General features: G+C 53.7%; 1 protein-coding gene across 4 annotated transcripts; it reads right to left on the reverse strand.

The window, feature by feature from the left end:
- Positions 1-9,332: 9,332 nt before the first annotated feature.
- On the reverse strand, positions 9,333-18,793 carry LOC123368864 (glycine N-acyltransferase-like protein 3). 4 transcript variants are annotated; one of them, XM_045014045.1, is made up of 6 exons: positions 18,727-18,793; positions 18,119-18,248; positions 13,017-13,124; positions 12,564-12,690; positions 12,070-12,190; positions 9,333-10,918 (listed from the first exon to the last, which is right to left on the reverse strand). In XM_045014045.1, the coding sequence occupies exons 2-6, from the start codon at positions 18,194-18,196 to the stop codon at positions 10,387-10,389; spliced, it is 966 nt and encodes a 321-aa protein (XP_044869980.1). In that variant the 5' UTR covers positions 18,197-18,248; positions 18,727-18,793; the 3' UTR covers positions 9,333-10,386. The 4 variants fall into 4 exon arrangements, with proteins under 4 accessions (XP_044869980.1, XP_044869983.1, XP_044869981.1 ...); XM_045014048.1 differs by lacking the exon at positions 18,727-18,793 and having other exon boundaries at positions 12,564-12,704; positions 18,119-18,152; XM_045014046.1 differs by lacking the exons at positions 18,119-18,248; positions 18,727-18,793 and adding an exon at positions 13,571-13,943.
- Positions 18,794-22,311: the final 3,518 nt, after the last annotated feature.

The raw sequence follows: 22,311 nt of genomic DNA on the forward strand, positions 1-22,311 counted from the left end.
AGAAATTTCCCACCTACATGGCAGGTGAAAACACTAAGGCCTTCTTCAAAAAGGTTAAAAGGACCTGCCATGGGTACAGCATCCCTGAAGACCAGTACAAGGACTGGTCAGGAAAGTGGACTTTTGCTGTCTATGACAATTATTCCATCCCCATGCTATTGGGGGAAGACTTGGCCAACCATGTGCAGCTGGCCAAGAGGGGGGGAGTGGTCACCCGCAGCCAGGCCGAACAAGCAGGCACTCCCATCCCTGTTCCTGAGCCATCCACCAGGACCCTGTCTGTGTTACCAGAGACCCAGACAGAGATGGTGGAACCGGATCCCATGCCAGCAACTACAGCAGCCATAGTACATCCAGTCCCAGGACCAGAACTGGAAGAGCAACCAGCGGCAAAACCAGCGCCAGCACTGACGCCAGCGCTTGCAACTCCACCGCCAGGGGGCGCCAACGGGCCTAAACTGGCAGAAGCAGCAAACAACTCTACCCAAGAGGCTCAGCCAGAGCCTGAAATATCACCTTGTGCACCAGCGGAGAGCGGTTCACAGTCAACGGAAACAACCTCATCACCTACATCGCTTCCAGAGGGACCAAGTCCAAGTCCGCAGTCTAAGGAGGAACTAGTGTCTCCAGCTTCAAGGAAACAGTTCCAGACTGAGCAGGAAGCCGATGACAGCCTTAAGAAAGCTTGGGCGGCGGCACGAAGCAACCCACCGCCTCTCAGCTCTTCTACCCAATTCCAGTTTGTTGTAAAACAAGGACTTTTATATAAGGACATTCTTTCTGGTGAACACCAGGAAGGCCAGCATCCTCAAAGACAGTTGGTAGTTCCAACTAAGTACTGGGACAAGCTCTTAAGCTTGGGCCCTGACATCCCAGTGGGCATTCTGGGGTCAACAAACCAAAGACAGGTTGGGAAAGTCCTTCCACTGGGAGGATGGGCAAGGACGTTGCCAAGTATGTCCGGTCAAATGCATAAAAAGTGTTGTTCAATGTCATATCTTGTTGTTTACATACTTAGTAGTATATGTAATAGTGCATGTGTTTTGTTAATCTGTTTATTTTAAAGTTCTAGAAGGAAATCACCGCCAGTGTGGTTCCCCCATTGTCTGCGATTTGGGGGGCGTGTCATAAATAAACAGATCAGGGTTAAGGTCCCTTTTTACCTGTAAAGGGTTAACATGCAGTACCTGATGACCACCTGACCGAAGGACCAATCAGAGATAAGATTTTTTCAAATCTCTGTGGAGGGAAGCTTTTGTCTGTGTTTTCTTTGTTTGTCTCAGAGTACTCTTTTGAATCTAAAAGAGACCAGTCATGTCTCCAAGTTCTCCTGGAGTAGTTTCTACTAATTAATAGTGAGTATTAATTAGAAAGGCGAATTAGTCTTATGATTTGATTTCTATATTTGCAATTGTGTGTTTGCTAAAGGAAATGCTTTATTCCTGTTTGCTGTTATTGCTTTTACTGAGAAAGGGGGGAGGGGGGATTCTCTCCAGAGATTGATAAGGTTATCCCCTATGAGTGTCCAGCTTGGGCTCATAGAGATTCTGTATTTTCTTTTTGTTCTCTTAATAAACTCTTTTTAAGTTCAGGACTTGGTTAAGTTCCTTACCTGTGGATTCAGGGGAAGGAAGCTAGGCGCCACTCTGTGGAGACAAGGGTTGTCTCCAAGCAGAGAAATCAGGGAAGGGAGAGGGAAGTGAAAGAAATCTTTCTCCCTCTGTGATTTGATCTGTGCTTCCCCAGGAAAGTCTCTGGAAGGAGGAGGGGGGAACAGAGGGGTGTCTCGATTCACCGAAATAATCGAGTGGTGGCAGCGAGAAGGAAACCTACCCTAAAGGTTAGGGTGGGGGGAGAATACCTGCGGGTCCCCATCTTTGAACTTACAAGCTCAAAGTGGGGGTGAGACCTTAGGACATGGTGGCATGCGGGTCCTCACCTTGAAACCCCCCAGTTTCAAGTGAGGGTAGACCCATGACAGGGGGCATGATTTAAAAGAGAGAAAGTAGCTCCAGTATCAATGAGGAAAGAGACAGGCAGTCCTTGGACTGAAAGGGTTAGACGAGGCTCTTTGCTGGGAGGGGAGAAAGTGAGGAAGGAGCCGGCTAAAGACATTAAGGAAATAAGACCATCACATTGTTTGCCTTCGCCCCCGGGGTACCGTCATTGAGAAGGCTGAGTTTGCTGCAGCTGCTGCTGTTGCCCGTAGTTGATCCAGGCCTGAGGAACGGGCTGGGCTGGTGGTGGAGGGGTGTATTTGTCCCTGGTGTAAGTATCTGTGGATGCGACCGGACCCTCTGGGCGTCCCCAGGGGCATTCACGTTTAAAGTGACCGGGCTGTCCGCACTGAAAACAATTTCCTGGTGACTGGGGTTGCCAGGACCCTCTTCCCCGAGCACCCTGAAATCCCCTGCCACGGCCACGGCTTCTGCCTCGAATACCACCGCGAAAAGCTAAAGCCATCAACTTATATTCTTCCTTTTTCTCTTTCTTTTTACTACTTTCCCTTTCTTTCTCCCATGCAAAACTCCTCCCGAGGTGTGCCCCTCCATTTCCTCCTTATCCCTCTGCAGAGATTCCAATCTGGAGTCCTGCAGATTCCCCTCTGCGCTCTGGAGAGAGTCCCCCTGTGGAGGAATAGGGGCAGGTGCAGTGGGGACCAACTGACGAGTTAAAACACGCCGTGGTTTACACCCTTCATCGAAATAACATGGAGGGGATTCACTCTCGGGAGAATACCTGACTGCCATAATTTTTAAAGATTTCCACAGCTCTGCTGCTGTGTCCCAACAAAACCAGTAACATAACTGTCCCGGATGGTCTTTTTCGATCTGGCTTCTTACTCCTCTTAAGGCAGCCTGTTCGAAAGAGCCATACGAAGGCCACCTCATCTCCGGGTCGGCCAATACCGCAGTATACCCAGTCCAATTCCTTACACACAGTGTGTACAACTTCCTCCTAGACATTCCTGTCTGTACTGGGAGTTTCCCTTCGTTCCATAACTTATTTACAATCCCCAGCGGACTCTCAAGAGGCACGCTAGTCCCTTGACCCATGGTGTCTGACAGGAGCCCTCCAACTGGCGTTTATCCTGCTGTCCAGTACACGACCCCTCAATATTGAATTGGCTGGGAGAAATCTCCCGTGGCGCCTGCCAATTCGTATATGAGTGGTCTGACCACTGGACAGAGGCACCGCACCAGAAGGATATCCCGGACGAGCCCCCAAATTGTTAGGTAAAAAGCAAGTCCTTACTCACCTCCCCAGCACCCGAGTTCGTGCGGAGTTGGTATGGGGCTCACAATCTGTCAGAGACCAGACAACATTTCGTTGATCAACGGGCTCACACTATCCTTAGCTTAAAAAAAGCTTCGGAGTAAGTGTGGCAAGTTTATTAGGGGTGAGCATCAATATTTATACACAGAAGTAAACAAAGTGATTAACAGATCATAATGGTCATGCATAATCAAACAAGATTCTACAGGATAAAACAGGTTAAAATGTAAATTTAAAAAGACAAAGGGGGAGATGGCTACTTAAGGGGAGGGGGGTGTCATGAGTAGTTCGCAGGTCAGAGGTTTGATTAAAAGTTTCAGATAGAGACATCAAGTCTGGGTTAAGTTTAAGCTCATCAAAAGTTCAGACTCAGCACCACAACCAAAAAGTCTCAGCTTACTGTAAGCACTGATTTAGCTGAGTTCTCTATCAGTCTTGGCATTAAATGGCAAACAGTTACCAATTATCTGTTTAAAAAGGTAAAAAGGTAACATAGTTCCTAAAAACAAACAAACAAAACAATGTGGGAAACAGAACCATTCATATTATCTGGATGGACTCCCACAACTACTGGCATACTAATGTTACTACCCCTAATTGTTTTTGGTTTTAAATTGTATGTGTTTAACTGAAATGTTTAAAATATGCTGGTGAATAAAACAAATGTATGCAAAGCTAGAGCCTCAGGCCCAAATCACCTCCCAGTATTTTTACTACATAAGAAGTGATACTGGCGATTGATAATCTTAGTGTCAAAAGGGGGATATGTAGGAGCTGGACTTTATAATGTATAATTTGATTTCATCCTGCTAGCCATCCTTTTTGAATAGCAGAAAGAAATGACCCTCTGGGACTATAAGATTCTGTTTTCCCATATGCATTACAAATTGGGCCCTCTCTAACTCTTTGTTTTAAGATTTAGGTAGTAAGAGACAGGATTCTCTATTGTGTCTATGTTAAGTAAATTAGAGAAACATTGAAGGCCTGGGTCTCAATGTAAATTGTCTTGGTTATTAATTGTAAAACTTAGCAAGGTTTAATTTCCAATGCCTTTTTGCTCGATATAAAATACTACTGTTTGTATTCTCAATCTGTGTGAATGAGGAATGAACGCATCAGGAAAAGATAAGGTGTGAAGGCCATTGTTATAGCCAGAGTCAAGGAAAGAAGCAAAAAGACTTAAAGAGTATCAAAGAATCATCAGGCACTGCTTACTACCCAGACAGCTGTTAAACTGTCTGGCATCCGCAGCATGAATACATGCTTTGCCGTGTAAGAATGCACCACCCCCAGCGAACCAATCATCACGTCAGGACCACGCAGAGTCAATTTTGACTCCAGAAGATGACGTAGAGGAACAGCCTGCAATACCTTACAATCTACGTTCTCGTAAGGGTTGCCAGAAGCAGACGACTACCTAAAGCAAGGCCCAAGAAAAAGCAGTAGTGAGCCTAGCGCCTGCTGCCTGGTGGACATAAAACTGTGACTACAGTTCCCTCAGTTGAGGTTGTCAGAACCAGAAGGGCCCTGCCTCCAACATGCGCCTCTGGTGGTGCCTGTTCCTCGGCTGTTGGTGTCTGAAGGTCTGGGGAGTCCACAATGACAATTCTTTTATCCAGCAGCAAGTGTGGATAGCTCAGACCCTTAATATTTCTAAATGCTGGGTCTGCAGCCACATCCCAGCCCACTCTCAAACTGATGTTCCTGTCCTGGCTATCCCACTCAATTCCCCAGACCTCACTGGAGGACCTTGTCCATTTAACACAATATGGAACAGTAATGACACCTGGGAAGAGACTATTGGCAGTTCCTTTAACCCACTTGGGGGAGTAATACACCAGGCAAAAAGGCTCCTGAGGTTAAAATAAAGTAGTTAAAATAATGGCAAATAAAACTGAAGAAAGTTTAAGAGCCCTGGCCAAAGAAACAGGGGCGATCCGACAGGTGGCCCTCCAAAACCGTCAGGCATTGTACATAGTGCTGGCGGCCAAAGGAGGGACCTGTGCTCTCATTGGAAAACAATGTTGTGTGTTTATACCTGACGATACCAATGAGGTAATAGATCACGCTAGCCACTTAGAACAAATCACATATCTTCCCCATGAAGAGCCGAGTTCTTTATGGAAGTGGCTAAGTATTCTCTGGCATAGGAAACTGGTTGTTTCAGGGAGCCCTGACTATCCTGTTTGGAATCCTAATAATTTTTGTATGTTTTCAGTTAGTCTCCTGTTGTACCCAAAATTGTGTAAGGCATGCCACTCAGGTGACTGCCCCAGAACAGAGTGCTAATATGATGATTTTGAATATTGCTGATGAACAAAGAGATAAAGAACGGTTAATATGTGGAACCCCGTAAAATTTTGGTCATGGCGTGAGCTTGACCAAAAGGAGGGATTGTGAAAGTAGAATGAATTATATTGTAAAAATAAGAATGGATTAAAGAAATGTTGTATGTACCTTTAAGCAGAAATAAGAAATGTTGAAATACAGGTGCCAGGAAAAGAAACATTAGGCATAAACAATGGTGCTAATGGCGAAACATTAACAGAAGATGGGTAATAGTTAGTAAGGAAATAAGATATGCATGCCTAGCCCAGTGAGCTTTAGCTCACGAAAGCTCATGCTAAAATAAATTTGTTAGTCTTTAAGGTGCCACAAGTACTCCTGTTTTTTTTATCTGATTCTGCTTCCTTTGTTACCTTGTTAAGTTCTCACTCTTTTATCTGTATAATTAAGATAGTTTGTGTCTTGCATGGTGCTCACATTATCTGGGTGTTATTAGCAGAGCGCTGTGCTAATAAAACAGAGTGGTCTGACAAACTGTGAGTCCTGAGTCTAACTTTGACAGTATCTCCCATGAGAGAATAGCCACCAGCTTTGGGGCATATCTGCCCTATTTCTCAGCAGTTAGTTCTGAATTTGGTATTCTCAGTTGTGACCCACGAAGGCTCGGTTACAATGTTACTAAGGCATATTTCAGTGCTGGGGAAGCAACCCAAATCAGTTCCTCAGAGACAAACAGGGACATTGACATGTCAGTCAGGTGCCAACAAAATCAACTGGACTATGTCACTTAGTGAAGCGGCCAGTCTTTGACAGGAAGAAGGATACTGAGCGAGAAATTTACATCTTGGCAAAGAGACTCGCTGTTTCCTGAACGCCAGCTGGAGGGTGATTCTCAAAGAGGAGCTAAAGGTATAAAAATGCAGCGCCTCCCCTCCCATGTCACGCTTGGCAGGAGCGAAATCACAGGTTGCAGCCTCCCAGAATAGATCCGGTCCAGTTCGGGTGTGACAGCCTGTCCCTGCCGCCCTGCAGTACAGCTGGGACTTGGTAGGGTGGTGGAGGGAGATCTGCCCTCCTGAATCAGCCCCCCCGCTCAGCCTCCCAGAAGTATTGCTGCGGCCCTTGGCCATCTCACTAGGCAGCATCAGCTGTGTCCCCAGGAGAAAGGCTGCTCTCCTGGTGCCCGTCTGCCCCGCTGTAGTGCTGGGGGCAGGGGCAGGAAGCTCTGGCCACGGGGGAATGGACAGGGGGCAGCTGGGGATCCTGGGACCTGACTGAGCTGCCTGGCTCAGGGCCCGTTAAAGCTACGTAGCCCAGAAGGGCTCAGACAGGAAGTGTCCCTGGGGAGGCCAGGGAGCAGGGCCGGCTCCAGACCCCAGCGCGCCAAGCGCGCTTGGGGTGGCATTTTGCCGGCAGGGTGGCAGGCGGCTCTGGCGGACCTTCCGCAGGCATGACTGCGGATGGTCCGCTGGTCCCGCGGCTCGGGTGGACCTCCCGCAGACGTGCCTCCGCAGACATGCCTCCGCAGACCGGAGCTGCGGGACCAGCGGACCCTCCACAGGCAGGTCTGCAAGAGGTCCCCCAGAGCCGCGGGACCAGCGACCGCCAGCACACCCCCCGTGGCGTGCCGCCGTGCTTGGGGCGGCGGGATTCCTAGAGCCGCCCATGCCAGGGAGGGCGCTGGGAAGAGGCTGAGGTGGCCGGCAGGGGGTGACCCAGCTGCTGCCCCCCGGGCGACTGGCTGCTGCAGAGGCCTTGGTGGGGCGCAGCTTGAGCTGCGTTTGCAGGTTCGGAGCAGGGCTGTGTCCGTGCCGGAGCACGGTGGGCTTGTGGCCCAGTCCCCATGCGAGGGGGGGGGCGGGGTATATGGGACACGGCTCAGTGCTACTTCCTCCCCTCTCTCCTCTCTTGCAGGCTGGCTGGTGGCCTCCCCCACTACGCACCCAACTACTCCTCCTGGGCCAGCTGCTCAAGGAGGTACGTCCCGGCCTCGCCCCAGCCGCATAGCGCAGCGACGCCCTGTGTGGGGCAGCCGTGCCTGGCGCTCATCTGGTTGCGGGGGTTATAAAAGTTCTGGGAAGCGCTGGCCCCGCTGTGTGGGTAGGAGGGCTGGTGGCGGGGGGGAGGGCTTGGCAGACTGGGGCCTGGGTGACAGGCAGAGGGAAGCTGCCCAGGGCAGGGCAGGGCAGGGCACCCTGACAGCCGTCTCCTCTCCTCTCCGTGCAGGGGAACATGAATCGAGGCAACAGCCTGTTTTTCCGGAAGGTGCCTGCGGGGAAGCTGTACGTGTGGGAGGAGACGCGGTTCCGCTGAGGCCGGAGCTGGGCGAGGGGCCCGGGGCCGGGCCAGAGGCTGGGCCAGATGCACTGAATGATGGGAGAGTGGTGATTTCTAGATGTAAGCAGAGTCAGAATGAGCTCTCCCCTGACATCTGGTGGTGAGTGTGGAAAAGGACTTCAGGGGCTGATCTCGTTTTATGGGCACACCCACCCTGCCTAGCATGAAGGAACTGCTGGCCCAAATGGCCACTTTAGCTGCTGTGGGATCCCCAGTCTCTTTGTTATTGGTGCAGGAGTAATAAAGGGTTGTTATCCTGATTATGGAATCAAGGACAATAGAACTTTACTTGGCATTTTATGACGGAGGGACTCGCACTCAACTAAGTAGCGCTCGCTAGGCAGGGGACATGGGTTCCAAACAGCAGTGAATGAAGAGAGGGGTGTGGTAGGCCTGTTTGTCTGATAGTATGTGTCTCCTCTTAAGGACTCTGAACACCATTTTCACTCTTTTTTCTCTGTTGTGTAATGACAGAGCTAATTTTGACTCCATTAGGAGTCCTGTTACGTGCTGTAGATTGGAGGTCACTGGTTCCTTGGTCTAAGCATTAGGTCTACTTTGGGCAAGTTGTTCTGAGTGTGGTGGCACTGGGGCTTCGCCTACTAACAGTTGAAATCACTAAAGCGCTAAAGTTACTAAAGAGCTGAAATCACTGAGCACTGTGTTAAGTGAAGATATATTGGTGAGGGGCTAGCAGGGTGGCTGGCGGAGAGGAGCTGCCAGCAGGACGGCTGGTGGAGAGGAGCAGCTGGTGGTGAAGACTGTAGCAGAACCCCATGGAGAGGCGTGGTAATCGGCCGTCGACCCGAGCAGTGGAGCATGTAAGCTGCCCCCCGCATCTCCCCACCACTTCCACCCAGGCTGGGAGGTAAACTCTGCAGATGCACTTCTGAACTTTGGGGGCTGCACTGACCAAGGTCAGAAACTGTGGATGGGGTGACTGTTGCATTGCTGGACTTAAGACCCTGCGGGGAAAAGGACACTGCCAGAATTACTTAGGGATGCATCTTTTGCTCATGGTTTGTGTTATGAATCCTGTTTGTGGTGTTTCCCCAACATAATGCCGCAATGTTTTGTGTTATAGTTTGTGTTATGAATCCTGTTTGTGATGCTTCCTCAACATAATGCCACAATGTTTCACTCCTTTATTAAAAGGATTTGGCTACACTCAGACTCTGTGCTTGCGAGAGGGGAAGTGTTGCCTCCTAGAGGCGCCCAGGGAGGTGGTGTGTAATTGTCCCAGGTCACCGGGTGGGAGCTTGAGCTGCTTTTGCCTTGTCTTACTCCAGGGCCGAGCACATGGCTCCGGCCCTCCTGCTTCACCCCACGAGCTCTGCCCGGCATGTCGCACTGAGCCAGACGCCTGGCGAGACCTGGCTGCTCTGTGGGGACCAGTGTCCCCCAGCCAGTGTTTGCAGTGACATCTCAAAGCCTTTTCCACACAGCACACGGTTTATTGGTCCCGGGGAACCCAGCCTGGGTGGTCCCTGGGGCAGCAGAGAGAAGTGAAGGTGAAGACACAGGCCAGGGCCCCACCCAGCCGAGCTGCTAAAGAGCCAAAACTGGATCCTGTCTCCAACTCTTTCAGTCCCAGCTGGGAGCTCCTGAGTCCCACCAAAACCCAACTCTTCTTCTTTGTGGAGCCTCCGTTGGTCTGGTTTTGATCCTGAACGCCCAGGTCCTGCCCCCCAGCCATGTGACACCCCCCTCCTGTCCCTGCTCTGCCCCAGGAGCAGCTTTTTAACCCTTTGGCACCCACTGGGCAGAGATGCAAAGTACAGAAGGAAACTGAGGCACACCGGCATCAAAACTATTACAGAAAATTCTCTTTTGGTACGTCTACACTATCGGGGTTTGGGCCCAGCAGGGCTCTACGGGGGGGGGGGGTCCTGTGACTGCTTCCCTCCCCCCTGTAGTGCACCAGCATAAACACAAGCCCTGGCCTGGCTTTCCAGCTGGCTGCTGGCCCTGGAGCAGCCGTGCAAGGCCAGCACCTGCCCCCTATCACCACAGGGGAGGTCAGGGGTGGGCCACAGCTGGGACATGTGCTCGGAGCCCAAGGGAGCTTGCACCAAAGCTCTGGCAAGACCAGGCGCAGCACCTGGAACGGGGACCCCCCCCACACCACCACCACAGGCCCAGCCGAGCAACAAACTGCCTGGGGAAGGGAGCGAGAGAGACCCCCTGCTGAGCCCTCACCCTGGTCTCTTTGGGGCCAGCCCTGACTGCCAGGGGAGAGCGCCCCCTACTGAGCCTCTGCCCTGCTGCAGGGGATAATGGAGCATGAGAGAGTCTCCTCCACCAGGCCCCGGCTTCCCAAGGGCTGACAGCTGAGCTCCCCTGGTGCCTGGTCAGTGTGTCCCCTTCATGGGGGGTAGCAGAGCAGGAGGTCCCTGGGCATGGCTGGGCTGTGTCCCCATCTCCTCCCCTCCCCCAGGGCTATGTGCTGGCAGAGCGTGGCTGTCCCCCAGAGCTGGGTGCAGGGCCCTAGGCCGTGTCCTCTTCTCCTCCGCTCCCCTCCCCCTGTGCTAAGTGCTGTTGGGCGTGTTGCCGTTCCCCAGAGCTGGGCGCAGGGTCCTGGGCCGAGTCCAGGGCACTGGCTGGCTGGGACTGGGCGAACCCAGGCCTCACCACCAGCAGGTAGAACACCCCAGGCAGGATGCGGAAGCCGAGGCGTTGCAGGGTGTGCAGTGAAGGCTCGTTGTGGGGCAGCACCCGGGTGTGAACAGGGAAGCTGCGGGCATGCAACTGTGCTGCCAGCGTCCCCACCACGGATCCGAAGTGGCACTGGCCACGATGCTCCGGGAGGGTGTAACCGTGTGTCAGGGCAGCCAGCGGGTCGGTGAGGCACCAGGAGATGGGGGTCCCCTCAGGGTCCAGCAGGCAGGCACTGGGGAAGTGGCGGATCAGGTGGCTCAGGTAGCGCAGGCTCCAGCTGTTCCCCCCAAACGTCCAGGTGTCGTTGAGCAGCATGGCGTGGGCGGGGGACACGGGGGCCAGCCTGAGCCCCTTCTCAGGCCTGCAAGACAGGGCAGTGGGATGGCATAGGAGGGGAGCAGGGTCCGGCAGCGCCATCCTCTTCCCGGTTGTGGGGCTGAGATGGGCTGGACAGAAAATTGGCAGTGGGAGGGCTGCCAAATCTGAAACTGGGAGGTGTGGGGGGCATGGAAAGTATCCTGTGGGGGAGGGGTGTGCCACCCAGCTCTGAAGGCAGCGCCGCCGCCAGCAGCAGCCGAGAGCTACGGGGGGCGTGGTATGGCATTGCCACCCCTCCTGCTGCGTAACGTTTGGCCTTTCCACTGGGAGGGGAGGCTATGGCAAATTCTGGGGTGGCTCTAGCCCCCATAACACTCCCCCCAGTACCCCCATGGAGGGGAGGGAGGCTGGAGGGGGACTGATTTGGACCATAGAGAAGGGGTGTGAGGCTGAGGGGCGATAGACCCGGGGTGGGGGAGAAGCGGGAGCCCTGGGGGGAGGGGATCGAGCCAGGAGGCGGCACATGGGGGGAAAGTGACCCCCGCGGGGGGAGGGGATTGACACACTCCCGCAGCGTCAGCACAGGGGCTGTCTGACAGGGCCCAGTCCAGCCCCAGCAGATCCATCGCTGCCGATGGGCCGTGGCTAAGCTCAGCTCCTGACATGAAAGCACCAGGGCTCAGTGGGCAGCCAACCCCCTGCCCGGGGACCTACCCGCTGACAGGGAAGGAGGGACCGGGGGGCTCTGTGCTTGGAGCCCCCTCCCCTCAGAGGGGACGGCTCTGGGGTCAAGGACCCCTGGCTGCCCGTCCCAGGATACGGAAGGTTACAGGCTGCCCCTCCCCGTGCTCTCCCCATCCTGGGGCCAAGGAGGTTCCTTGGCCAGGCTGGGCTGCCCCTGCCCTCGGCGAAGCTCTAGGGCTGACTCAGCCCTGCCCCGGAGCAGGATGGGAAATCCTTGGCATCATGTGCCCAAGGCCTGGGGCTCTGTGGGGCTGTGGTGATGGCCTCACTCTGCCAGCACCATTAGCCTGGGGAACTCATTGACACCAGATCTGGGGCGCAATGGAGGCCTCTGGCCTGGCACCCCAGGGTCTTTCCCTTCCCCCATCCCCGCTCCCCCCTCCATCTAGCACAGGCTGGTTGTGTGCATTGCCCCATTCTCTCACACACCCCATATCTGGGGGCACCTACCGGTACTGGGAAATGGCAGGTGGGTCTGGGTGCAGTAGTAGCCGGTGCGGATGCGTCTCCATCTCAAGCCCCCTGGCCCTGGCGATGTCCCTGATCTTCTCATGTACCCCGTCCTGCAGCCCTGCAGGGACAGCCGTGCGCTGTCAGCAGGGGCCCCCGAAAGGTGCCCATGGATGTGGGGGGCCCAGCTTGGTGGGGGAGAGCAGCAGGGAGGGGCCAAGGGCCACTGAGAGCCGGCATGACCCAACCGGGGGTTCCCAAGCTTGGCTCATTCAGGATTCGGGGTCTGGATGGAGAAGGGGCCCAGGCGAGCTCCTCGGGGCTATTGGCCTGTGGGGGATGGGCAGGGACTCAGGTGGACCCCTTAGGGCTGTTGGCCCATGTGGGGAGAGGGGTCTGGGCCAGCTCCTCAGGGCTATTGGCCTGTGGGGGAGGGGAGCGGTCCTGCCCCCCATGTGGCAGGTGCTGGATGGAGCAGGGCTGGAGGGGCTCACCCAGTATCTGGAAGGCCTGGCCCCAGTCCACGGTGCGGCTGTTCCCCAGCAGGGCCCGGCAGGCGCCCTCGTCCCGGTAAAAAGCCGTGTACAAATTGGTGAAATAATCACTTGGGTCCCGCGCCACCTGCAGGGGGGACACTGCCTGGGGGTGAGCGCAGCCTCTGCCTCCGGCCCTAAGTAAGAAATTGAGGTGGGGGGGAAGGGGCCCTGTGAACAGAGCCAGGGGGCTTAGGGCAGAATGGGCAGCAGAAAGGGGAGACAGGCTATGGGGAGGTGGGGCAGCCAGGAGCGGGAGGGATAGAGATGACACCAAGCAGGGAAAGGGGCAAGGAAGTCGGGGAGGGCAGCGGGGCAGTGATGGTGTCAGGCGGGGGAGGGGAGCGGGGCAGTGATGGTGTCAGGTGGGGGAGGGCAGTGGGACAGATGGCAGGGGCCCAGCAAAGGCCTCACTTCTCTGCGTGGCCGGGTGAGGACCATTTTGAACTCTGGCCATGAATCCACCAGCACCTCCTGGCCAGCCGGGTTCCCGCGGTTCACATGCATCACCGTGCCGTAGACCTGCCAAGACACAGGGGTCAGAGTCTGGGGATGTCCCGGTTCCCCAGGATCGGTGCTGGGCCCCAGCTTTTACGCTGCCCCTTGGAGGAGCCCTCAAAGTGCCAGCCGCCCAGGGGGCCCCACTCTTTCTGCAGAGCAGGCCAGGGCCTCTGAGATGGAGCCTCTGGGCTCCAGCCCTCCTGCTCCACCCCGTGAGCTCTGCCCGGTGACTCCCACTGAGCCAGACCCCTGGAGAGACCTGGCCGCTCTTCGGGGGCTCCCACACCCCAGCCTGGGTTTGCAGTGACACCCGGCAGCATTGTCAAGCCAGGCCAGTTTATGAGTCACGGAGCGGCCTTAGGTCAGCAGAGAGAACTGGGGGTAAAGCAGTGTCCATTGCGGTCAGCCGGGGCCCAACCAAGCTGGAGTGAAAGCCCCTTTCCAGGCTGTCTCTGTCTCTCTCTAACCTCCTTGGCCAGCTCCAGGTGAGAGCCTCCATCTTTGTCCAGCACCTCCTAGTCCTGTGCTCTCGAGCTGGGGTCTCTGCTCAACCTCCCAGCTGAGAGGCAGGAAATCCAGGAGTCGGCAGCACTTGCCTTGTCTCTCTGGCCCCCTTGGGGATCTGGGCTGATTACAAGAAGTTCCTTAAGGACCCTTTATTCCACCGTCACAGGGAGATGACACCCACCCCATGTCTCTTAGCCTGCCCTGAGAGTAAACTTAATCCTACCCCTTGCCATGGGCGCCAACTTATATGGGCTCTTGGGGCTAAAGCCCCAGGAATATTCATAATCAGGGGCTCTGCTCCACCAATATTTGGAGCTAGGTCCCCCCCCCAAGCTTCCCTGCCTGAATGTAAAGAGAGCGCACAGCGAGTGTCTCTCTCCCTTGCTTTTGCTGCCGTAGCCTAAGGCTACAGCTGCAGCATTAGCATAAGAACAATGCTAACTAACTGCTGCTGTAGAGGGGGAGGGGAGTGGAGGGGGCCTCTTCTCCCCTCCCCTGCCCCTACCTGGAGGAGACGGGAACAGGACTTCCGGCCAGGAGAGGGACATCACTCACCTTAGCAGCTGCTGGGGTTTCCATGAGTGTTTGACCCTATGATTCCCCCCCAGCCCCAGCCCCAGCTCCAGCCCCCACTCCTACCCCCAGTGAGGCGCAGCAGGCTGCACAGGGGAGGCAGGAAGCCACATGTGAAGGCAATGCCCCCTCCCCCAGCACCCACCAACCCACCCGCCACAGGAGGGATGGGAGAAGGAGGCTTCCTAGACCTGAGCAGCTGGGGCTTGGATGAATTTTATGACACCCTGCTCCCCCACCCCATAGCCAGCCACCACCCTGCCTACCCCACTTCTGCCCCATGCTGGGCAAGGGGCAGCCCCATCACCCATCCACAGTGAAGTTATGGTGAGGGGCAGCATGGAAGTCCACCTGTGATGGCAACCCCCCCCAGCACCCATCATAGGGGAGGGGAGTGAGCTTTCTGGACCTGAGGGGCCCTAGGAGCATGTGCAGTGACTGTGGTGCAGAGTGAGTGTGCTGTGGGGGGTAGGGGGGCAGAGGAGGGGTCCCTCCCCTGGAGCTTGCTGCTGCCAGTGGTGGTGATGGGGAGTCCTGTCTGGCCCTAGCCCTGGGGCAGCCTGTCTGCACCCCAAGTTCCTCATCCTCAGCCCTGCCTCACCCCAAAGCCTGCACCCCCAGCACCGAGCACGCTCCTGCACTGTGAACCCCTCATCCCCAGCCCCACCCCAGAACCCTCACCTGAGGGGAAAAACATGCAACTTAAATTTGGTGGTCAGTTTGGAGTATCATTGTATTTAGCACAATATTTGATTATTTTACATCCTTCAAAGTATGTAACTGGTCGTATACAGGTGTTTTCTCTGAATACTGTCTGTGTGCCTCAGTTTCCCCAATGCATTTCTTAAGGCTCTAGATGGTGAGATAAGGGGGTGTGATTGTTGTAAAGCCCTAGAGGGCCAGTGTGATGCCGTCTGCACAGAGAATGGCTGACACCCTGCTTCCAGGCAACTGATGGCCTGGGCCACCCCCCTGCAAGGTGCCAACTGAAGGTGTTGGAGAACAAAGAGATCAGGTGGCCTCCTAATGCCTGGAAAAGAGACAAAGGCCAGAGGAGGGAGTGTCAGTGCCTGTGCAGACTTCCGGGAAGCGCATGGTGTGGAAGGGGATGCTGGGATGCTTTGGAACAACTCCATACAAAGCCAGTCAGGACTCTGGGGGAGCCTCCTCTCTGAGCATACTGTCTCCAGAGCAAGAAGCTTACACCTTCCTGGGTCTGACCTCGGCGCATTCAGCATGCCCTTCCACACCATGCACTTTCCGCAGCGAGTGTGCCCAGGCAGGTCCTGGGGCAACCAGAGGTCCCTGCACCCCAACTCCGCAGTCAGATGTGACTCTCTGCCAGACAGTAAAACAGAAGGTTTATTAGATGACAGGGATACAGTCTAAAACAGAGCTTGTAGGTACAGAAAACAGGACCCCTCAGTCAGGTCCATCTTGGGGGGTGGGGAGCCCAGACCCAAGTTCTGGGCCTCTCCCGATTTCCCCAGCCAGCTCCAAACTGACACTCCTTCATCTGGCCTTTGTGTCTCTTCCGGACAAGGAGGCCACCTGATCTCTTTGTCCCCAACACCGTCAGTTGGCACTTTGCAGGGGAAACTGAGGCACCCACTCAGTATTCAGAGAAAACATTAAGAACATTCCCACTTTGTCACAACAGGTGCAACAAAATTTAATACCGTATATTGAAGCAGGCAAGTGCTGCTTCTGACTTTCCACTTTTAATTGACCCTTGTTATCTTGTGGTGCTGACGCATTGTAGCTTCATTTTATATCAGCTTACAGGGTGAGAGCGGGGGGGGGGGGTGACCACCATTTTGGGCCCCACCAAAAATTATACGAACCTGCCGCCTATGTTGGTGTCTACAGCCCCTCCTCCTCCTTAAACGGATAATTTGGTATCCAGCTCCCTGCGGAATCCAGCATCCCTGGGCAATTTACCCACATACCACTTGATGGGTTCTCTCGCCCCTCCACATCTCCAGATCAAGCTTTTGCTGCATTTCTTCACGTTTTTGCTGCTTCTCACAGCCAGCTGGTTCCCTCTCACAGTCTGCTAGCGCCTTTGCTTTCCACGCTAACTCCTACCGCTTCAAATCCATTGGAGGGGAACCAGGTTGTGAGGAAACCCTGCTGCTGCTTCTGTCACTCTCGGACCCTCATCAAACCCCATCTGGGTCTGGAACCTGCCGCTGAGTCCTGTCACCCTTCTCCAGCCTGCAATCAGCTGCATCCTGTTGAACTTCCCAACGCTTCGCCCTTTCTCCATGCACAGGTTTGTGATGTGGATCGTAGGGTGGTGGTTATACACCATTTTCTTGCTGTTTCCTTTGACGGACTGTGCTTTGCTACTGGCACATTCAGTATCCCACCCCTGGCACTAACTGAAAGCAAACTGCCTGTGTCGCTTAGCAGTGCGAGCAAAATCAATCTCCTTCCCCCACTGGGTAGCCAGGGGAAACTGAGGCACACATAGGGTTCATACAAATATTACAAAAATGCCCATTTTATCAAGGGTGTAGCTGGGGGAGGAGGGAGGAGTCAGAGCCATGGTGAGGACCAGGAGGAATTTCAGAACTGGGGGGTGGGAGGTGGTGGTGGTCAGAGCCATGATTGGCAGGCACCCAGCTGTCCTACACTGTGATTGGTTGCCATGGAGCCGCCCACATGTTCACTGGCTTACGCAAAACCTGCCCAGACTGAGATTGGCTGGCACAGAGCCCGCTTGTGCTCTGATTGGATGGGCAGGTCCTGGCGGCTACGCTGGGTGAGCAGCAGGCATTGGTGCTGGGTATGGACTTTCGGAGGCAGGGGGCGAGTGAGGAGGTGGCCCAGGGGGAGGCCCCCCCGCTACCTCTACCCTGGGGGAGGGGCCTGCCCTCCTGCTGCTACCCCTAACCCAGGGCAGGGGGCCTGTGTGACAAAGTAGAAGCTTTCTGTAGTATCTTTCTGAGTCCCATGTGTGCCTCATTTTCTCTCTGCGTCCTGTACTGCTCTGTGCAGCGTGTGAAGGGGAGGGACGGGTTGTGACTCATGTAACAGCCTGGCTGGAGACCAGCATCATTAACCAAGGGAATAAACTACACACGCGCCAGGAGGGTCTGGAGAGACCATGGAACCCCAGTGGCTGGGACGGACGTTCACACCGAGCGAGCGAGATTCCCCCCTCACAGTTCTGCAGCCGAGAGGCCCCCAGCTGAAGAACAGTGGCCGCGAGGGGTCAGAATACGGGGCTAAGAGCCGGATTTTGCGGGGTCTCAGCAGCTATCACCTTGGCCTAAGAACAACGGGACAGAGCCAGAGCCAGCCATGGGGCCCATAACGTCTTGGCTGGCTCATTGCCCAGGCTTGCCCAGGCTGGGCTGTGGCTTAACCTTTGATTCCCTGTGCTAACCTGAGGAGTCTGTAGCCAGGAGACTGATGAACCGCTCCTGTGTTTTGCAAAGGCTGCCGGGGTCTCTGCCAACACCCACCGCAGGGGCCCGGTCCAAGCCTCCCGCGGGCGTCTGGCTCGGCTGCATTCGCTGCAGGGAGCCACGGAGAGAGATGGGAGGGCTGGTGTCAAAGGCCCAGTGGTGGCGGTCACGGGCCTGCCCCTGTGAGCTGTGTGCAGCCTCGGGCCCCGGCCCACTCCAGGGGTCGCTCCCAGGGGCCTAGTGACAGGCTGGGGTACAGCACATCCCCTGTGGATCTATGAGAGCCTGCCCGGCCCCTGAACTGCTGCCCCCCGACCTGGAGAAAGGGTCTGCCCCCCAAACTGCTACCCCCTGACCAGGTGGAGGGGCCAGCCCTCCATGTACCCCCGACCCAGGGGATTGCACCCCAGCCCAATCTGTGCCCCATCACCCAGGGGACTCCGAGGGACTTTCCCCTGCTCTCTGCCCAGCCTGAGGGTGGGAGGGTTCGGCCCTGTGGGTCGGGCGAGTCCTGGTCACCGGCAGCGTGTCAGGCAGGCCCCGCCGTAGCATCCCCTCCAGCAGCCGCAGCTTGGAGGGACAGCTCAGGATCAGCATCGCTGGCCGGGATGGGCCTTCACAGCTTCCGGCAGGACAGTGCGAGGGACACCTGTGGGACAGGAAACCCATCAGTTCCCTCTGACTGTCTCCTCCCAACCCCAGAGACCAGCTGCCAGCTCCCAGCCCTGCCAAAATAGCAAACACTGTGTAGACCCCACAACAGCTCACCAGTCTGTGCAGAGCCCCGTGTGTTCACCAGAGACCTTATACTACCTAACCTAACCGGTCTGTGCGCAGCACCTGTGCTTACCAGAGACCCTACAATAACTTAACAGTCTATGCACAGCCCCCCGTGTGTTCACCAGAGACCTTATACTACCTAACCAGTGTGTGCGCAGCCCCTGCGCTCCCAGAGACCCTACAATAACTCAGCAGTCTGTGCACGGCGCCTGTGCTCACCAGAGACACTATCATAGCTCACCAGTCTGTGCGCAGCCCCCGTGCTCACCAGAGACCGCACAATAAGAAGGCTGTTCTAAGGCCATGTGATGCCAGGGCTGCCCGTACAGGGCTACGGTCCCACTCACCTGGGGTGACTCCGTGCCAGGGGAAGGAGCAGTTCCTGGGTGTCTGTGGAGCTGTGAGTTTCCTGCCTCTCTCTCCTTCAGGGGCTGCTCCAGCCTCTTATACACGAGCGAATGAACCATTAACAGAGTCTGCCAGTCCTGGAACCCAGAGGCGGTGACATCCCTGCAGCTGCAGGGCACAGTTGATTGGGATTTTGCTCTGGGCAGAGGTGGAGGGGCCTCCGGGGAAAGGAGGCCAGAGCGACAATGCAAGTTCCCATGGTTTATGTATTTCAGGGAAGCTGAGAAAAGTCCCCACCTCGTGAACAAAGGACCGAGAGGGGGAAGGTAGGGGATTGTGACAGAATGTACCCTTGTGTTCACACCGTACCCACTGTTGTAATAATCTTTGTACAAACTTGCAAGGTATTATTTGTAAATGTATAATTTGACGGTCAGTATTGCCCTGATAAAATGTGTGTGACAATAATGTACGTGAAATGATAATACTCCCCTTTATGGTGTTAACACGTGCTCTAACCTGAGGTTGGCAAACAGGCCTGTCTCAACAAAGGAATGGGGACATTAAAGCAACAAACAGAGTCATCAAGCAGGAAGGGAAACAAAAGAAACTCCAACAGGGGAGGAAAAAGCACAAGGGAGCATCCTTCAGTACAGACTCTCTCTCCTGAATCTCAGCTGCAAATGTTTTCCAAGTGTTTCTGCCCTCTGTGGAGAAAGAAGTGGTTCAGGACTATTCAGAAAAGCTGATTGAGCACCGTGACGATGCGGTTCTGGCGGGAACCAACTGACAGTGCCAATTGAGGACAAATCACTTAAACCAGGGCAGTTACAGGCCAAGGCTGGGGTGTTTCCACCTCTAAGGCAAACCAAACCAGCCAGACAAAGAGGACTTTGGTCTCACCCCGCTGGCTAACCACAAGTCACACAAGCAATTCCCTTAGACACTCCAGTTTCCCAGTATAACCACCAGTGCCACTCATCCTGGGGATGAATGGTTATGAAAACCAACACTCCAATAAAGGAAAAAGGTTCTCTCGATCCCAAAGAATCAAGCCCCAGACCCAGGTCAATATACAAATCAGATCTTACCCACAAATCACACTCTTGCCAGTCCTTTAGAATCTAAAATCTAAAGGTTTATTCATAAAAGGAAAAAGATAGAGACGAGAGCTAGAATTGGTTAAATGGAATCAATTACATACAGTAATGGCAAAGTTCATAGTTCAGCCTTGTAGCAGTGATGGAGTAAACTGCAGGTTCAAATCAAGTCTCTGGAGTACATCCCCTGCTGGGATGGGTCATTCAGTCCTTTGTTCAGAGCTTCAGTTTGTAGTAAAGTCCCTCCAGAGGTAAGAAGCAGGATTGAAGACCAGATGGAGATGAGATATCAGTTTTTTCCAGGTGTAAGAACACTTCTTTGTTCTTACAGTGGAAAATTACAGCAAAATGGAGTCTGGAGTCACCTGGGCAAGTTCCTGCATACTTTGCTGAGTTACAGGGCGTATCTGCCTTCTCTCCATGGGTCAATTGTGTAGCTGATGGTCCTTAATGGGCCATCAGGCAGGCTAGGCAGAGCTAACACCAACCTCTCTGGGACATCACCCAGAAGCATAGCATAAGTTTGAAGTACAGACAGTATAGAGCCAATATTTGTAACTTCAGCTAAAAAATGATACATTCATACAGACAGCATAATCATAACCAGCAACCCATAACCTGGTCTTAGGCACCTTATGTGACCCCCTTTATATAAGATTTGGTGCCACTGCAGGACTTTGGTTGCAACCATGTTCTATATGGTCCCAGATTATATCAATAACATCACAAGCACTAGTCCATGGGGGCGGATGCACTGCAGTTGAGGTTGCTAAAGGAGTTGGGAGATGTGATTGCAGAGCCACTGGTCATTATCTTTAAAAACTCATGGCGATCGGGGGAGGTCCCGGATGACTGGAAAAAGGCTAATGTAGTGCCCATCTTTAAAAAAGGGAAGAAGGAGGATTCAGGGAATTACAGGCCATCAGCCTTACCTCAGTCCCTGGAAAAATCATGGAGCAGGTCCTTAAGGAATTAATTTTGAAGCACTTGGAGGAGAAGAAAGTGATCAGGAACAGTCAGCATGGATTCACCAAGGGTAAATCATTCCTGACTAACCTAATTGCCTTCTATGATGAGATAACCAGCTCTGTGCATGAGGGGAAAGCAATGGACAGTCTCCCACAGTATTCTTGCCTTCAAGTTAAAGAAGTATAGGCTGGATGAATGGACTATAAGGTGGATAGAAATCTGATTAGATCATCAGGCTCAATGGGTAGTGATCAATGGCTCCATGTCTAGTTGACTGGTATGAAGCGGAGTGCCCCAAGGGTTGGTCCTAGGGTCAGTTTTGTTCAATATCTTCATTAATGATCTGGAGGATGGCGTGGATTGTAATCTCAGCAAGTTTGCAGATGACACTAAAATGGGAGGAGTGGTAAATACGCTAGAGGGTAGGGATAGGATACAGAAGGACCTAGACAAATTAGAGGATTGGACCAAAAGAAATCTGATGAGGTTTAAGAAGGACAAGTGCAGAGTCCTGCACTTAGGATGGAAGAATCCCATGCACTGCTACAGACTAGGGACCGAGTGGCGAGGCAGCAGTTCTGCAGAAAAGGACCGAGGGGTTACAGTGGATGGGAAGCTGGATATGAGTCGACAATGTGCCCTTGTTTCCAAGAAGGCTAACGGCATTTTGGGCTGTATAAGTAGGAGCGTGGCCAGTATATTGAGGGACGTGATCGTTGCTGTAGGAAGCAGGTGAGGCAGATTGGTAAACATAGTGTGAAGGGGCTATTCAAGTAATTGGAGCACTTAACTAACAATGGACTTTGAGAGACGCCAATCCCCATCTGACCTTTCCTGGGAATGTTCAAACTAACAAGTAAACAATGGCCTCGGCCTGCAAAAAGCTGAATCGTTCATAGACAGGTGACTTGCCCAAGTGGCTAGAGACCCCATTGTGTGGCTGTGATGTGGCACAAGAGAAAGACTATATAAGGCCCTGGAAGCTGCTGCATTTTGTCTTCAGCTGGCTGAAGAGGTAGCCTCTCCATCCCAAAGAGATGCCTGAAAGAAACTGGAAAAAACGACAGTACCTATGGGGGTGTGAGTGATTGTTGGACCCAGACTAGGAAGGAGTCTAGTCTGTCAAAGAAGCTTATTGGAACATCTCTGAGGGTGAGATTTATCTGCATTTATTTTCCTACTGCATTAGGGTTAGATCTGTGTGTTTTGTTTTATTTTGCTTGGTAACTTACTTTGTTCTGTCTGTTATTGCTTGGAATCACTTAAATCCCACTTTTTATATGTAATAAAATCACTTTTTACTTATTAAGTAACCCAGAGCAAGTAATTAATTCCTGGGGGAGCAAACAGCTGTGCAGATCTCTCTATCAGTATTATAGGGGGCAGACAATTTATGAGTTTACCCTGTATAAACTTTATACAGAGTAAAACGGATTCATTTGGGGTTTGGATCCCATTGGGAACTTGATGTCTGGGTGCTAGAGACAGGAACACTTCTTAAGCTGTTTTCAGTTA

This window comes from Mauremys mutica, chromosome 4, assembly GCF_020497125.1.
Source record: "Mauremys mutica isolate MM-2020 ecotype Southern chromosome 4, ASM2049712v1, whole genome shotgun sequence".
Classification (NCBI taxonomy): Eukaryota; Metazoa; Chordata; order Testudines; family Geoemydidae; genus Mauremys; species Mauremys mutica.

What these genes read in the sequence shown, in the direction of transcription:
- LOC123368864 (XM_045014045.1), bottom strand. Translation starts at nt 18,196, where the DNA reads ATGCTGATCCTGAGCTGTCCCTCCAAGCTGCGGCTGCTGGAGGGGATG. An exon ending in GCCTGCCTGACACGCTGCCG is followed by an intron (nt 13,125 to 18,118) that starts GTGACCAGGACT and finishes GTGTCTTGGCAG; the next exon opens with GTCTACGGCACGGTGATGCA. An exon ending in CCTGCCATTTCCCAGTACCG is followed by an intron (nt 10,919 to 12,069) that starts GTAGGTGCCCCC and finishes CCTGTCTTGCAG; the next exon opens with GCCTGAGAAGGGGCTCAGGC.